This window comes from Sprattus sprattus, assembly GCF_963457725.1.
Source record: "Sprattus sprattus genome assembly, chromosome: 13".
Lineage (NCBI taxonomy): Eukaryota > Metazoa > Chordata > Actinopteri > Clupeiformes > Clupeidae > Sprattus > Sprattus sprattus.
In genome coordinates, this window is record NC_137911.1 from 24,450,263 (window position 1) to 24,467,821 (window position 17,559).

At 46.3% G+C, this 17,559-nt stretch overlaps 1 protein-coding gene across 1 annotated transcript; it reads left to right on the plus strand.

Annotated features, from left to right (window-relative positions):
- On the plus strand, positions 1–17,559 carry shprh (SNF2 histone linker PHD RING helicase; the record flags this gene model as incomplete). The annotated part of the gene is made up of 30 exons (XM_080850738.1): positions 1–672; positions 990–1,119; positions 1,817–2,059; positions 2,221–2,302; positions 2,555–2,705; positions 2,851–2,953; positions 3,101–3,363; positions 3,812–4,213; positions 4,715–4,936; positions 5,676–5,927; positions 6,330–6,408; positions 6,920–7,083; positions 7,747–8,003; positions 8,542–8,663; positions 9,297–9,385; positions 9,711–9,803; positions 9,892–9,999; positions 10,194–10,336; positions 10,591–10,764; positions 11,027–11,089; positions 11,694–11,919; positions 12,804–12,941; positions 13,568–13,669; positions 13,975–14,046; positions 15,105–15,293; positions 15,655–15,747; positions 16,045–16,131; positions 16,254–16,432; positions 16,677–16,757; positions 16,922–17,559. The coding sequence occupies 30 exons, from the start codon at positions 1–3 to the stop codon at positions 17,019–17,021; spliced, it is 5,079 nt and encodes a 1,692-aa protein (XP_080706864.1). The 3' UTR covers positions 17,022–17,559.

A 17,559-nucleotide genomic window follows, 5' to 3' on the forward strand; every position in this document is an offset into this window, starting at 1 on the left:
ATGAGTAACAAAAGAAAAAAAGCACCACCGGTCAAGGTGGATGACGAGGCAAAGAAAAGGTTGAACTGGAATATGCACGAGGACCGGAGGAACGAGCTTGAATCGCTTCCGACACAAAGTTCTGATGTGACAGCAGATTGTATTGCCGTCCCTAGTGAAGAACCGAGTTGTTCTAAAACTTTTCCCTCTATTGTAGAAGAGCCAGATTTGGTTTTCTCTAAGGAAGGTCTTGTAAGTTTGAGTTATATTCCTTCTGCAAGTGAAGAGACATCTGACCCCTGCATTAACTATACACCACAAATTGAGCTTGGATCCGAGCCGAGCATCTCGGCAAAGAGTGCCACAAGTGATTCTGTTGTCATACCCCTAATTACCGTCTCCGAGTTGGATGAGACCTGGAGGGTACTGATCGGAGAGTTCAACCTCCGTGCCCAGTTCCCGCTGGTGGAAGACACTAGCCAGCAGTGGACACTTCAGAGGACTGGTGGTAGACTGTGCTTGTGTGCGTCTGGTACTCAGGAGGATGGAGACTGTAGTGTGGAGGTTCCGAGCCTGGAGTGCACAAGCCCAGTGGAAGGATCTTTTGGAATGGTACAGCTGGAGGAGTTGGACTGGCTTCAGAAGAGGAGGATCATCGAGCTCAGTGTCCATCTTGAAGAGAACTATGTTAAGGTGTGTGTGTCATTATATGGGCCAGCACATAGTCATTACATGATACGTGCATCACATGGTAGCTATTGTTTCTCTGTGGCCTCAGGAGTTAAATTGTTACACTGCAATGTGCCTGGATGAATGGGTGCAATTTGCAGGAACCACATCCACAGGGACCACATTCATTTACTGATTAATCTGTATAAGCCTTTACTGTTGTAAACTAAACGATTTACCTGTGTGAGGCAGGGAGTCAGTTTTCCCATCATAATTGCCAGACAAGCCAGGAGCTTTACCTGTGGCAGCATATCTAAACATGAAACCCTGATCTCCTGCAGTTGCCTGTGTATTTGCTGGAAGCTGGCCTAGGCCATCCCGCCTCCCTCAGCGAAGGTAGCGGCCGCATGAAGAAGGCACATCAGCTGATCCAGAAACTCATGGAACACTTTTATGACTTCATCATTCCAGGTGAGTAGGCTCCATTCCAGATTCACACGTCATGATCCTGCTTCATGAGCCCCCTCAGAATCATTTCAGTGAACAATATGTCAGTGATGAATACACTTAGAATAAGAGTATATGCTTCATCTTTATGATCCATAAAACTATACATTCTCACGTAATAGTGGAATGACACAAAGCAATGAATGGTAAGTTCACTTGAGAGTAAGGTAGGATATGTGTTTTGGAGCCCGTGTTTGGATTGTGTTGATTAGTGAAATCTAATCTCTCTAGGCCTCATGTTTCTGAGTCTTGTTGCATGCAACTATTTTCTATTTTATTTTTATTTTAAGGAGAGGGGAGAGGATCGGGCAATGATAGCAGGCCGGTTTCAAACCTGTGTCCCAGCGGGCATTGTAGCCCGTAAATGGGGGTCTTATTGGCTCGTGCCACAGTGCCCCCTGCCACTATTTATTTGTGCTAAAAAGTAGGCATGTAAGAAAATGTCAATACACAGCCGACATACTGTATCAATTCTCTTTTACCGATCTAAGCAAAGCAGTGTGATCCTATGAACATTGTATGATGTAGGATGTTATCAAAATGTGAAAATTGATGATGACTGCTCCTAAAGAGCTTGTGTCACTTACAAAGGCTCTCTTTTTTTGGCTCTTTTAAGAGGTCCGTTGATTTGCACTTTTCATGCTGAATGTTCTTCCTGCAGAGGTGATGGACGACCAGGCTGAGGACAGCGACATTGACCTTGAGCGCCAGAATGTGGAGGAGCTGTACGATTGTGTGCGGCATCATCATCATCACCAGCACCAGCATGAAGCGCATGGCGAGGGCGAGGGCGAGGGCTTAGACCTGCGGCATGAGGCCCTGGTGCCCGTGCTCCGACCCTACCAGAGCCAGGCTGTCAACTGGATGCTGAGGAGAGAGAAGTACAACAGGAGTGCCTCTGAAGGTAACCCGATACCGGTCGGCCATCGTTTTTGTTCTGGACAAACATGCACATCAGCTGTCTTTAAATTCAACCCAGTTGTTATCTGTCACATAGCAGTCACTGTACCTAAACTTTATTTATTTATTTATGAATTGTGGGTTTTCGCCATCTGTTACATGAAGACGTACCATCGTTGCATTTCCTGTGGCGTGAAGTTGTGACTCTGTGTGGAAAGAAGCTGTACTACAACATCTACACAGGCTGGTAAGACCTACTACACAGCTGCCTTAAGTTTAAAAGATAACCTCTCTTAAAGAAGACTGGATTTAAGTCAATGAATCAGGGAGGTATCTTGCTGGGAATACTGCCAAAAATGACCAGCACTTAGCCAGTACACATGGATCTTGACACTTTGTTGCACCTAACAGATTCTGCTCTACTCTTGTGTTCGAATGAAGTGATACTTTTTGACATAAATATCTATGCGATCCTTACTGGATGTGTGTGTTCTTGCAGTCTGATCCTGGAGTTTCCTCAGGCGGGACCAGATTGGCCGGGGGGTATCCTGGCGGATGAGATGGGTCTGGGGAAGACAGTGGAAGTGCTTGCTCTCATTCTGTTCCACCCAAGACAGGGCCTAGAGAATACTGCCCCCTGTCTACCGGAGGTGAGCTGTAAGCCAGAGGCTCTGACCTCTGTCAGCTTGGAACCTAGCCAGGTCACCGGTTCAAGGAGTGTAGACCTGTTGCGCATGCAAAACTGCTTAAATGGATTTGTTAAGCAGCGTTGTTAATGGAGTTTCTTTCTACCAGGGAATTAAAGTAAACTTCTTCGTGCCTCCCCCACCACTGGAGAAGGAAAATGGCACACCATGCAAGCGGGAGCCCCAACCCAGGGAGAGAATTTCTTATCCTGGTGAGTCAGACGTGGAGACGGCCAAACGCCGTCAGCTATTAAAACTGACACAACCTCTCGGTTGGCTGCTGTTGTCTCAGTAGGCATAAAAAACATAGAAACTGTAATGTTCTTCATTGGTAACTCGTCGTCTATCCTCTGGCTCAGCTGTTCGTGTCATGATTCTCACTGCCATCAAAGAGATGAAGGTGGGCAAGGGAGCCTCCATCAATGCCATCTTCGCCTACCTGCGCACCATGTTCGGGTACGACCCCATAAAGAACCGCAGCCACATCAAGAAGAGCCTCGCCAAGCTCATCGGCGAAGAGCTCGTGGAGCAGGTCAAAGGTCGAGGCCTGGCCGGATCCTTCAAGTTCGGGAAGAAGTACAAGGCGACACAGAAGAAGACACCAAGCAAACAAGCGAAGCCTGTAAGTATCATAATAAAAGTAGTTTTAGTCGTAAAATAAATACCCGTTTCCAATTTAAGATCCGAATAGCATTTCGGTGATGAGGAAGACTCTAGGCACAAGATAGTTTGCTATTTGTCTGTCATTTAGTTTATGACTGGTGTTCTTTTTGTCCAACCGTGCTGATAGCGAGATGTTTCATTGATGTTGATTGATGTTTTGTGAGGGTGTGAGTGTGCGTGTGCGTGCGTGCGTGTGTGTGTGTGTGTGTGTGTGTGTGTGTGTGTGTGTGTGTGTGTGTGTGTGTGTGTGTGTGTGTGTGTGTGTGTGTGTGTGTGTGTGTGTGTGTGTGTGTGTGTGTGTGTGTGTGTGTGTGTGTGTGTGTGTGTGTGTGTGTTTGTTTGTTTGTTTGTTTGTTTGTTTGTTTATGGCCTTCATTGATGTTCATGTGATGCTTTGATCCAATCAGCAAAGCCCCAGTGGTGACATCACTCCTCGGAGAACCTCACGCAGGCGCTCTGCTCAGGAGAAGGGTGCGGCCGTGACCTCTGACCTCCCAGAAGGACTGGACTCAGACGCTGTGCCTGAGGGTGAAGTTCAGGACACCAAACAGGAGCTGGAGCCCACCAGTGAACATGCCAACGTCCCTCCAGCAAGGAGCGCTGGAGAGCATCCCTCTGAGGAGGACAAGGAAGAGCAGGTGAAGACCTTAGCCAAGCTGGAAGGTCAAGCTGACCCCCAGGCTTTGATGGAAGAGGAGTGTCGAACCCCTGGTGAAGAAGTGAAGGACTTTCCACAGCCCTCCTCCGACCCTGAGCCAGACTACCACTTTGAGTGCATCTGCGGGGAGACTGGTCTGCTTGACTACAAGGTGAGCTTCTTGGATTGCACTTTGATCCTCAAAAATGATAGTTAGAGGGAATGTGAGGACGTCTTCTGCATGCAAATACTTCTGCAGTGCTGCAGGTCTATATCTATCTATGATTTATCTTTCATTTGGTCGGTATGCAGTACAACTCGGCAGTACGCCTAGATTTCTTCTCTTTTTTTTCTTCTAGTCATTAGTTTTCATCATTTTAGAAAACAACCAGTTCTATTTATTTTAGAATCAGAGGCTCGAATCCAGAGGAATGAAGAACGATATGAACATATTTGTTTTTGTTTGTGAAAGTGTGAGCATGAATATGTTAAATCTTTTACCACTAAGTTTTCTATTATGCTTGTGTCAACAAATGTTTTATATTATTGTATTATTATAGTTAGTTTCTAATATGTAGGCACTCTGAGATTCTTTTGAATGAAAAGTGTGTAAAAATAAAAAAATTATTATTATTATTATTATTATTATATTTGTAATCTGTGTGCCACCCAGGCGCGTGTCCAGTGCCTGCACTGCCTGCTGTGGCAGCATGCAGACTGTGTGAACTACAAGCAGGAGAGCCTGGACACCACGCCGTTCTACTGCCCACACTGCCTGGTGGCCATGCCACCCGTGCCCACCGGCGCCACCCTCATCATCTCTCCCAGCTCCATCTGCCACCAGTGGGTGGAGGAGATCAGCCGCCACATCCGCTCGTCCTCACTGCGCGTGCTGGTGAGGGATCAGACTAGTGACTGAGGGGGGGCACGGTGGCGCAAGCCGATAAAGCCCCCCACTGACGGGCTACAATGCCCGAGGGTTCACAGGGTCCTCTCCCCATTCTTCTCTGCCTCGCTTCCTGTCATATCTTCAACTGTCCTATCCAAATAAAGCCATAAAAGGCCAAAAATAAATCTTAAAAAAAAAAAAAGAATAGTGACTGAGGGGGCGGGGGTTAGGAAGGAGGGAGACTCCAATTGGTGGAGTTGATCAGTATTCTTCCCATGTGTGTGCAGGCTGCTTACTTGCCTGATATGTGGTCTATGATGGCCATGACGGCCATGACTTGCAGAATTTCAGGCTATTTAGACACATAAGTCTGCAGTCCAGACTGATGTTTTTAGGTGAGCCTACCACATAACTGGTGGATCTTCACATAACTGTACCTGAGATTTTAATCCTCCTTAATGGAAATTAAGGTCATCCAGTAGTTTACACTTAACTCACAAACATACTTACATGAATCACAATAAACACAATACACACAATACACATAGGGAGAACATGTTAAGTGTAAGCTACTGGATGACCTTAATTTCCCTCGGGATCAATAAAATATCCATCTATCTATCTATCTATCTAATGTTTTTGCCAATGACAAAATGACACGGGGCTTGATATAATTTTACCCAGTCAGGATTGGAGTAAACCTCTCTTTTGTTTGCTCTTTCCTTCTCCTTTCCCACCATCCCAGGTGTATCAGGGTGTGAAGCGTCATGGCTTCATCCAGCCTCACGTGTTGGCCGAACAGGAAGTGGTCATCACCACGTACGACGTGCTGCGCTCCGAGCTCAACTATGTGGACCTGCCCCACAGCAACAGTGAGGACGGTCGTCGCTTCCGCACGCACAAGCGCTACATGGCAGTGCCCAGCCCCCTGGTGGCCGTGGAGTGGTGGCGCGTCTGCCTGGACGAGGCGCAGATGGTTGAGTGCACCACTGCCAAAGTAACTCCTCTTCCTCTACCTTTCCTGTATTTGCCCTCGTGTGTGTGTGTGTGTGTGTGTGTTTGTGTGTGTTGCCCTCACATAGTTATAAACATCTTCTCATCTGCTGTTATCATTCCAGCATTACTGACTTATGTTTTAAGTGGAATGACACTCAGAGGGAGGAAAGACATCGACAGTTTTGTTTTTCATCAATGTGGTCACCATTACTCTACACTGAAATAAAAAACATTTATCTGTCATGTGTGCTCATGGAGTCCATCATGGTTAGTAATTGATGGTGTGTTTTGTGTTCGATGGCTTTGAGGGTGTGTGTGTGTTTGTGTTTATATCTTATGTATACGTGTGTGTGTGTTTGTTTATGGCCTGTAGAGTTGAACAGTGTGTGTTCTGTTTGTCCAGGCTGCTGAGATGGCCTTGCGTCTGTCCTCTGTAAACCGCTGGTGCGTGAGCGGGACACCTGTGCAGAGGGGATTAGAAGGTGAGCACCTCTCTGCCCCATCTCTGCCTCAGGAGGGGATTCATTCACTGCCGTGCATCACTTAACAGTCTTTCAGAGCGCAATGAAATAAGCTTTAACAGCCACACTTTTGTGTTCTCTTAATGTTCTTTACTTTGTTTGTTGAGGTTGTACAGGTTATTCGGACACGATCTTGACTGAATCTAAAATACATTATTTATGAAGGAACTTCAGTTCTCTCAAAAATGTGTTAGAAATAAATTGCCGTATCTCTTCCCTAACCTTAGTGTCTCATGCTTTTGGTTTTGGGGCAAGGGAGAAAAGAAGCTGTAAAATAGTTCAACCTCCTTTGTAACCAAAGATGTGTCATTTGTTTCTTTTTATTTTGATTGTTTATTATGGATGGATGGAGAGGATGAGAGATTGACATAATGTATTTTTTAATAGATTTGTGTCCCCCTGTTGAATGTTTTGAGTGCATCTGTGTGTTTAGATCTGTGACCCTGTTGAACGAGTGCATCTGTGTGTTTAGACCTGTACGGCCTGGTGCTGTTCCTGGGTGTGGACCCGTATTGGGTGAAACACTGGTGGGAGCAGCTGCTGTACCGCCCGTTTCGCAGTGGAAACACGGAGCCCCTCTACAGCCTCATGGGCCGCTTGCTGTGGCGCTCGGCCAAGAAGGACGTGATCGACCAGGTAGAGGGTCCTCCACTTCTCCCCTTCTTACCCACACATCTATGATTCCTTCCATTATGACCATTCCACTCACATTTATATGCTTTTGGCTGGTGATCTTATTTTTAAAGCTAACGTAGATCTAGAGATAATACGTAGAGGCCTTTTCTTGATAAATATACCCATACTTGACATTTATGTGGTGCAGCTACTGTGTAATTAAGGTTGAGCCACAGAAGAACAGAAATGGAAAGAGGTCACCATGGGTCGACTTCTCTGTTATTTTTACTTCATAGTCAATTTGCTGACATTTTCAATCTGAAGAGTATCTGCATTTATAGTGATTGGCCTCTCACCCCTTGACTTTTCCCCATGGTCGGTATTCTATCTGGCTCTCTGCTTTCACTTCCTGCAGCTTCTCACGCTTTGCAGAGATAAAACTTTAAAATAGAAAGAAGAAAATGTACCTCACGCATGCTATACAAATTATGTTAGAATAATTTAAAGAATATAACAGGCTCTAGAGTCTAGAGGCTTGGTGAAGAAGCTGGCCATTGGCTTCACCTTGTAATCCCCTAAACAAGTTAAACAGGAAGCGTATTTGCCTAGCTTCTATGGCTAGTGCCTTTCCCTATCCCATAACATGTGTGTGAGCGTTTAGTCTTTTCTGTGCAAACCCTTCAGATCCAGATCCCCCCTCAGACGGAGGAGATCCACTGGCTGCGCTTCTCGCCCGTGGAGAGCCACTTCTACCAGCGGCAGCACGAGGTCTGCTCCCAGGATGCACTGCACAAGCTGCGCAAGATCTCTGACTGGTCGTTGCGCCTGAGCAGCCTGGACCGCCGCACCGTCAGCACCATCCTGTGCCCGCTGCTCCGTCTGCGCCAGGCCTGCTGCCACCCGCAGGCCGTCCGCGGAGAGTTCCTGCCCTTCCAGAAGAGGTGATTGCTCCCACGGGGGCATGGGCTGGCCAATTTCTGTCTTTACCTGGCAGGACTTCCCCTCGAATTCAGACGAGGCATAGCTCCACAGTTTCAGACGAGGCATAGCTCCACAGTTTCAGACGAGGCATAGCTCGACCAAACCATTTTTAAATCCGTTGAAAATTGAGCAAGTTATGGTTGTTTAAAAAGTACATACCACTACCGACACAATGTTATGGGTGAGCGAGCTACCGCGGCAAGATGGCCGCCATGTGCGGACATTCGACTCTGCTGGCCGGGAACCCGAACGAAACATCTAGCCTTTATATATATCTATGAGTGAGACATCTCACCATAGTTCTCCTCTTGCCTTCTGGAGACAGGCCTCTTTGTTGCACTGACCAATTAGACATGAAGGCTTGATTGAATCAGGTTTCGGTGAATGAGCAGGCAAGCGGCGTGTCCCGTAGTGAGATGTTCTTGTTCAGCTCCCTCAGAGAACCCGGCGTTACAACCGTAACCTAAAGTTTTTGTTTGTTTTTGAATCTGAATAAAGCACCATGACGATGGAGGAGCTTCTGAAGTCCCTGCAGAAGAAGTGCCGTGTGGAGTGTGAGGAGGCCCACAGGCAGCTGGTGTGTGCCCTCAACGGCCTGGCTGGGATCCACATCATCAGAGGTACAACACAACACTGAATTTGGGGGGTTGGACCAGTGTTCAAGGACCTTCTTAATATGGCTGTATTTACCTTGAAGATGTCTTATTGCAATGGAAGGCAAAGACGGAAAGATATCAATGCTGAGATACCGATGCTCTTCACTATTGGTATATGGGATTGAGATGTGCTGTACTGTATTGACGTGTGTCTCTCTGGGATGATTGCACTGAAGTGTCGTAATATCAGAAGCACTCAAGGTGACGCAGACGGCCTTCCTCTGTCCTGGCTGACAGCAGCATTACTAAGTCTGGAGAGAGTGTACCGGCGATAGTTGTGACACGTTGACAGGCAGGCCATTTTTCATCGTAATGGAGGAGTTTGTCTGACATCATGCTGTGCTGCAAGCTCCACTCTTCCTCTGAGTTCAGTCTCTGATAACCTGGGGGTGGGGGGAGGGTGACTGACTGAGAACCACCAGGGATGATGCGTTCCCTTCTGGGTCAGAGACAGTGCCAGTTATAGTGATCAAATGAACACATTCAAAGTTAACATCAAAGCACTGTCTGTTTCTCACACTGAAGAGCTGATTTGAATGGTAGTCTTGGAAACCCAGGAATGAGCCGTCCCAATTAAAATGTCTGTACTTGGGACAGATGAGTTTGGGGAGGCAGTGGAGATGTACAGAGACGTGCTGCGGTCATCGGAGGAGCATAAAGGCCGACTGAAAACAGACTCCTTACAGGTATGCAGAGCTGGAGCACCCTTCTACCCTTTTTAACATTTCACTAACATTACATTACTTTAGGACCTTATCTGTAATATACTGTAGGCAAGCTGTATATGCCAGTAAGTAAGTAAGTAAGACTTTATTTATATAGCACATTTCGTACAAGAGTTGCAATTCAAAGTGCTTTACATAAAATCAATAAAGCAGCAGGAGCAATAAAATAATGGTCAACATCGTATCAGAACCTGATGTTCCGATAGGCTTCTTGAAATATTAAAATCATAATAAAAGTAATTATTATTATGTCAGAAGCTGCTCATGTAAACTCTTGACTTGACAGAGACTCCACGCCACGCACAACCTCATGGAGCTGCTCAGTGCAAAGCATGATGGGATACCCCCAACTCTTCGGGATGACCGACTCAAAGAGGAGGTGAAGGAAGCCGTAAGATAGTTCACATGTTCAGATACATAAAGAGAGCGTATGTAATGTGTGTGTGTGTGTGTGTGTGTGTTCTCAGGCAGAGCAACTGAAGCAGCACTACATGACTAAATCCAACTCAGAGGTGTCCGAAGCACAGCAGAACCTGCAGCCCGTGCTTCAGAACATCAAAGACCTCAAACGCAAAGTAACGTTCACAGCACACACAGCAAACTAACACACTCACTTTTGTATACACACTATACATGCAGAAAGTAACCTATGCTGCAGCCCACATCGCACCACCAGTAAGTTAGTGAATAATACAGCGTTGTGCCCCAGGCGGTGAAATTCTTCCCTCTGCTTCCATCATACTGAGAATGTGTGTGGGCTTCTCCCAAGGTGAACCTGCGCTCCCCCTGGTGGATGGATGTCATAGCGCAGGCCATCAAGTACTCCACGGACGACGAGTTGGTCCAGCGGATCCAGAATGAGCTCACCTGCAGCTACAAACAGGAAGCCAGCAAAGTTTCCATGGCAGACAAGTAATGTTCATCTACTCTGTGTTTGTAGTAGTATTAAATTATAATAATAATAATACTTCTTTATTTAGATAGCACCTTTCATGCAAAAGAATGTAGCTGAAAGTGCTTTATATGTGATTTGTTCATGCTTTGCAAAAATACATTTCAATGTGAGAAGTAGGAAAGAAATTCTTCTGAGCGAGTGTTTATACATACCCCCTTGAGGGAAAGTGAGAGAAAGAGATGAGAGATGGCTGACTTGTATGGTGACTCAGGTTTCGAGATGGTCGTGGCCTGCAGTATCTGCTCACCACACAGATCGACGACCTCCTGAAGTCCCAGAAGGTGGTGCAGGATGCTGTCAAGAGGCTGGAAGGCACGCCCTCGCAGGCCACCATTGAGGAAACCACCATGTGTCACCTGAGGCCCGTCCGGCTGCCACTCAACAAGTGAGGCGTCTTTATTGGTCAGATTGTTGCCGACTGACGCCAATCATAATCTGTTTTACTGGAGATGGAAGAGAATCAGAGAGCAGCCCCCCCCCCCCCCCCCCCCCCATTATCATATCTACATTTGGGTTGTTTAAATGACCATATCCAGGTGACTCTTAATTCAATGGCGGATGTGCACATCAGAGTGTGTTTAGCCTGTATCTGACTGACTTTAAGTAGCGAGTAATAATCGATTCGACTGCTGATTCTGCCGTTTCAGCTGTGTGTTTTGCAAGGCTGACGAGCTCTTCACCGACTACGAGTCCAAGCTGTTCTCGCACACGTGAGTAAAGCACAACAAACCCTGATCTGGTTTTTACAGAAAGGCACAGACCTTGAATTATGCACAGTGGATGATCTATTTGTATTAATATACGAACCTAGAATTCAATGTTCCCACATGATTATGTAGGATTAGTTCTTTTCAGTTGGCTGACTGGCTAAATTAGATTCCTGTGATGTGTTGGATGCAGCTTCTGTGGATCATCTAATTCAGGGGTGCCAAACTGAAATAAAAATAATGGGTCTAAGTCGAGGGCAAGTACTCCCTAAATTGATGTATGCTACCAACGCGGTGACAGTACATTGTGGGACTTGGCAGTATTTGTGGTGCGTTCGACATACCAGCGGCCGCGGCAGACAAGCTCTGATAGATTAAAAGATGGATACTTTATTAATCCTGAGGGAAAATAAGGCAAGCCAAATAAAATGTCACCATTGCTCATTCAAATCAATGGAACTTTTTGCAACATTTTGAGGAGCTGGGGGCCAGATTAAATGGCTTGTCGGGCCTGATCAGGCCCGCGGGCCTTGAGTTTGACACATGTGATCTAATTGAATCACTTTGGTAAAGTTGGACTCTTCTGCTCTTCTGCGGTACTCCACAGGGTGAAAGGTCAGACGGCCATCTTTGAGGAGATGATCGAGGACGAGGAGGGCCTGGTAGACGACCGCCTGCCCACCACCAGCCGCGGCCTGTGGGCAGCCAGTGAGACAGAGCGAGCCCTGAAGGCCATGCTGGCGTTCGCCCGAGCCCGCCGCCTGGACACCCAGCTGCTGGAGGATGCCAGCACCTTCATGGAGCTCTTTGAGTCCTGGAAAAAGGAGTACAAGGTCTGTGCACTGCGCAAACATTTATTAATTTCTTTTTTTAAAGGTTATTTTTTTTTATTATTAATTTGGTATGGTATTTTTGGAGGCTGCAATACAAGGGCAGATGAAGCATGTTAGCAGCAACCAACATATTGAAATTCAGCTGTGTCTCATTTCAGTCGTTCCGCATAATTTGCTGCATCCTTGAGCTTTTAATTTATAAAGTGTGTTGTTTGGCTATGAGTCATTAAAATAAACTTTAAGACTGCCGTTTTTTCGGTGTTTCATTTGGCATGACATTTTTGTAGGGAAAAACAAGGCATTTTATCGGCAATAAACATTTAGAAAATGTGTTGGCTCTCTTAACTTCTCCTGATTTACTGTTACATCATCAAGCTTTTAATTAAAGAGAACATTGTTTGGTTGTGCGCCAGTCAAATAATGCATTGAGAACTTTGAGAAGTTTTAGATCTGAATTTATTTTAAGTTTAAAATAATGAATATATTAACTAACATTAACTTTGAGGAAACTTTTCAGAATTGCTCTCCCTCTTCCCCTTAAATGACTCACTCTCTCTCTCTCTTATCATAAAATGCCAAGCTTCAGTCCCCTATGTGGCTGCAGGTGTTGCACGAGTACTCGATGACCCTGAGCGTGTGTCCCTCCCTATGTGGCTGCAGGTGTTGCACGAGTACTCGATGACCCTGAGCGTGTGTCCCTCCCTATGTGGCTGCAGGTGTTGCACGAGTACTCGATGACCCTGAGCGTGTGTCCCTCCCTATGTGGCTGCAGGTGTTGCACGAGTACTCGATGACCCTGAGCGTGTGTCCCTCCCTATGTGGCTGCAGGTGTTGCACGAGTACTCTGATCCTGAGCGTGTGTCCCCTCCCCTATGTGGCTGCAGGTGTTGCACGAGTACTGGATGACCCTGAGGGATCACGTGTCGGCCATTGACGAGCTGGGCATGGCCACTGAGAGGCTGCGTGTGCGGCTGCCCGACGAGCCCAAGCAGAAGGTCCTGCACATCATAGAGCCACACGAGGTAAACCCGAGTCCTGCCACCCGGCACAGAGACGTTCCAGTTGTGCCATCGCACTCCTGCTAGTGTGAGGTCTGATGGATGTGAGCAGACAGGCTGGAATAAAAGCAGCTTTAATACCATATTGGACAAGTTACATATTCTCAGTCAGTGTAATGTTGGAGGGGTCAAGTTGGACTGCTGTTTTGGTGTATGGTAAGACACCAACAGGACACAAAGGGATAGAGTTTCGTTGTCATAAATATTAGATATAAGATATATGGAGGGATTTGTATGGGTTTGACACGGTCACACTTAAATGATTTCATCAGTGGCTTAGAGAGGGAAAACATTTAGAGGCTTCCAATCAGAGTTTGTGAATCTAATCAATCAACAGATGGTGACCGATGATTGTAAATGTAATGACAGTCTTTTGAGAAATGATAAAATCATTCTTTTCAGAACTTCATGACAAAACTATTGCACAGACGTAATGCACACACATTATGTGAATGAATTATACTATGAGTAAAATAATTACATGTAATGTCCTTCCTTCATGTCCTTAATTAAACTGTCTGGGCTCTACACAGTCAAGGATAAGAATGTTTGTTTGTTTATTTGTTTGTTTGTTTGTTGTGAACCTCCAGGTGGACCAAAACAGGGTCAAGCTGCTGAATGACCGGGCAGTGGCCAAATCCCAGCTGCAGAAGAAGCTGGGCCAGTTACTCTACCTCACCAACCTAGAGAAGGTGAGCCCAGGCAGGCAGAGAAGGACCACAACATCAAACCATGTTCAGCATGTGGCTGTCACCTCCAGCAACATAGCAACGCTGCATGGACCTTTACTCTGAGAACTTAGTTATTTCAAGCTGTTATTATATAGTTATTTACTATGGAAGGATGCACTTTTAGTCTGTATCATGCATTTGGTCCAAATGCATTTATTTTTCAGCTGATACAGATGCCTTGTACAAGCCTCTGAACTCTGTTGTGGCTGGTTAGCTGTGGGGCAGTGAATGATGATCTAATGCCTGGTGTCATGATGTGTTCTCAGTCTCAGGATAAATCGACAGGGGGGCTGAACCCAGAACCATGTCCTATCTGTGCCCGTTCCCTCGGTCAGGAGGTAAGACACACACACACACACAACACACACACACACACACACACACACACACACACACACACACACACATTCTCACTATCTCTCTCTTTCTCCTTTCTATTTCTCTCCCACCCCCTCGCTCTGCCGCCTTTCTCTCTCTCACACGCTTGCGTATACCACACACACACACCAAAGAGTGGCAAACAGACCCTTGGCTAATTCTTCTCTGGTCTGTTCCGTGAGTCTGGGAAAGTAATGATGGCAGAGGCAGAGGCGGGGTGAGATCAGGTCTATCTCAAGTTTGTCTCCCTTTCAGCCTCCTGATTGAAAATGAAATTGCTGTTCATTGTACCCCGCTCCCTCAGAGCCTCTCAAGGGGAAATTGCGGATCTGATCCCGATCACAGGATGCTGTTCCCAGCGGTGGACCTTTGTGGAGCTCAAGGGTCCTCAGGCCACACTCGTGCTGCCCTCAGCAGTGCCCGAACAGAATCCAGCCATTGTTTGTGTTCATCTCGAACCCCCAGACTAATTACATCTGAATGGACTGTTTCGGTTTCTGAACCTTTTATTTGTTTGTTCGTCTTTGAATAAACAAAATGCTAAAACGGTACCTTTGAGGGAGCTTGGCCCAATGTGTCATTCATACCAGAAATTGTCTCCTTTGCCAGTGACACCTGTGGCTAGATTATAAGGACCCCATTGCCTGACGGGACAAAACGGGACAAAATGACTGCGTTCTCACACAAATCCCTCAAAATCTTACCCCATTCATCATCCTTTTGTTTAGGTATCTGTATGGTGGCAACAATAGTCTTTCATGAGGTTTCACACTCATATGTTTGTGTTTGTTCTGTCTATGGCCTAAAGCAGCAGAGGATTTGGCTCTGTCACTAATTACCCAGCGAATGACAGCTGTATGTAAATCACTGTCATCATTAAGCTGGTAATTAGCAGTCTCACTGCAGCACCACTTTCCCATGAAAAATGTGACCACAACTGTATGTGTATAAGTGTGTGTGTGTGTGTGTGTGTGTGTGTGTGTGTGTGTGTTAACGCATGTGTGTGTGTGTGTTTCAGTGGGCCGTGCTGACCTGTGGCCATTGCTTCTGTAATGAGTGTATCGCTATCATCATGGAGCAGTACAGCGTGGGCTCGCGCCGCAAGGCCATAAAGTGTGCCATCTGCAGACAGACCACCTCCCACACCGACATCTCCTACGTGTTCACCACCCAGAACGATGGCAGCGGAGAGGACATCCCCGTCAAGGTCAGAGCCAGCAGCCAAAAAACAAGAGGGAGGGAGGGAGGTAGGGAGGGCGGGGGGCGGAGAGAGGGATAGATAGAGAGAGAGATAGATAGATAGATAGATAGATAGAGAGAGGGGAGAGGGAGAGAGAAAAACAATAATCTGCAGGGAGGGAGGGATAGATAGAGAGAGAGAGAGAGGGAGGGAGGGAGGGAGGGAGGGAGGGAGGGAGGGAGGAATAGATAGAGATATAGAGAGAGAGAGAGAGAGAGAGAGAGAAAGAGAAAAATCATAATCTGCAGGATGGAGCTATGGTAATGATCTGACTGGAAATGTTCAATGGTAGCATCCTGGGAATAACGCTCCCCTCCTCTTTACACAGGGCAGCCACTCCACCAAGGTGGAGGCTGTGGTCAGAGTCCTGAAGAAGATTCAGATGGCGGACCCAGGAGCCAAATCTTTGGTGTTCTCCACGGTAACCCATCTCCCCAGTTCTGTCTAGTCATTCTGAGTTACGGTCTGAGCCCGCCTTCCTGGTTCTGACGGTCCAAGGTTAGTGGGAGGCTCTGTGTCCTCTCACAGTTTTATGTGATGGTGTGGAGGGGGCTGTGCCTGTTGCCAGCGTGTGACTTCTTTATGACTTGGTGATGTGGTTTCTCTTGGAACTGTGGCTCCACTCACACACACACACACTATCTCTCTCACTTTCTCCCTCGTTTCTCTCTCTCCCTTTCTTTCTTTCCTTCTTTCTCTTTTCTCTTTCTCTCATCAGTGGCAAGGGGTGCTGGACATCATAGCCAAAGCACTGTTCGACAACAATATGGAGTTCTCCCAGATCAACGGCATCCACAATTTTCAGGTTTCAGATGCACTTATCTATCTTATAATTTGCCTGTGTATATTGAATCTGGTGTGTTTGTGTGTGTTTTCTGTTAAATAGTAACTCTCAGTCCAAATCATGTAAACATTTGTGTTCTGCAGAAAAACCTGTGTGCTTTCAAATATGAGGAGAAGATCAACATCCTGCTGTTGCCACTGCACACCGGCTCCAATGGGCTCAACATCATTGAGGCAACTCACGTGCTATTGGTGGAGCCCATCCTAAATCCCGCCCACCAGCTGCAGGCTATTGGCCGCGTCCACCGAATAGGCCAGACAAAGTGAGTCTCGGAGAGATCTCTCATCCGTGGTGTTTTGGTCAATGCAGTGAAGAAGTCAAGTACAGCCATAACTGTAGATTGTTATTGTAACTATATAAATAACTTACAGATATCACCCCACACTGCTGGCACTGGGTAGTGTATCCACAGAACATGAATTATAATTGGTTTTCTTGGACTACTTCTTCTGATGTTTACCTTTTTGTATGTTTTCTCCTTTGTCTCCCCACCCTCCTGCCTCCAGACCTACCTTTGTGCACAGGTTCCTCATCAGGTCCACCATAGAGGATAAGATGCAGGCCATGCTCAAGACGGCAGAGAAGAGGTGAGGAGGACGCAAACGCGTTTTCATTTTTTTTCTTTCTTTGATCAGTGCCTTTTAAAAACGCTCCAGGAGATTTAATATGAATTCTGTCTACCTGGTAACCCAGGTGGTGGAAGAGCTGTGTAACATTCTGATATATCATATCTGCCCTCCCTGCCTTGCAGCCACACTTCCGCCACCATGAAGCACTCTGAAGCGTCGGTCTTCACTGTAGCTGACCTGGCCGAGCTCTTCACGGATGATCCACAGAGCCTGGAGGACTGAAACATAAAACAAGAATCAAAGAGAGAGTGAGATGAGAGAGGAAAACAAATGTGTGAATGATCAAAGTGCTGAGTAGAAGTGTCTTTGTAGTGCCAGTGCATGAAAAGGAGATTTTATGAAAGGAGTCTCCAGACTCTCTCGCTATGCAAAAGGCTCACCTTTCTGGAAAAGACATTTGTATTGTATTGATTGTATAGGGGTATTATCATGTGTATATCACTATCAGTGCTGTATCTCCGAAGAAATCTTGTAGAATCAGCTGGTGCTCTTGTTTTAAACTTGGTGTAGTGTTATTTTAAACTTCCCATGCTCACCTCAGGTTACCTTTTCCTGATGTTCCGAAATCTCAGATTCTCACTCACAAAAGGAGGATGAAGGCTTTATGAAAAGAAGGAGGGATTGTAGAAGTTTTGGGTGCTATCCAGTTTGTGAGCTGCCCTAATTAATGAAGCGCAGAGCAAAGCAGATTACCAGACCTGTTTGTTTTATGATGTCTCTCTGCCAGCACGGTGGAATGAGTCGATGTGCCTGTGTTGTT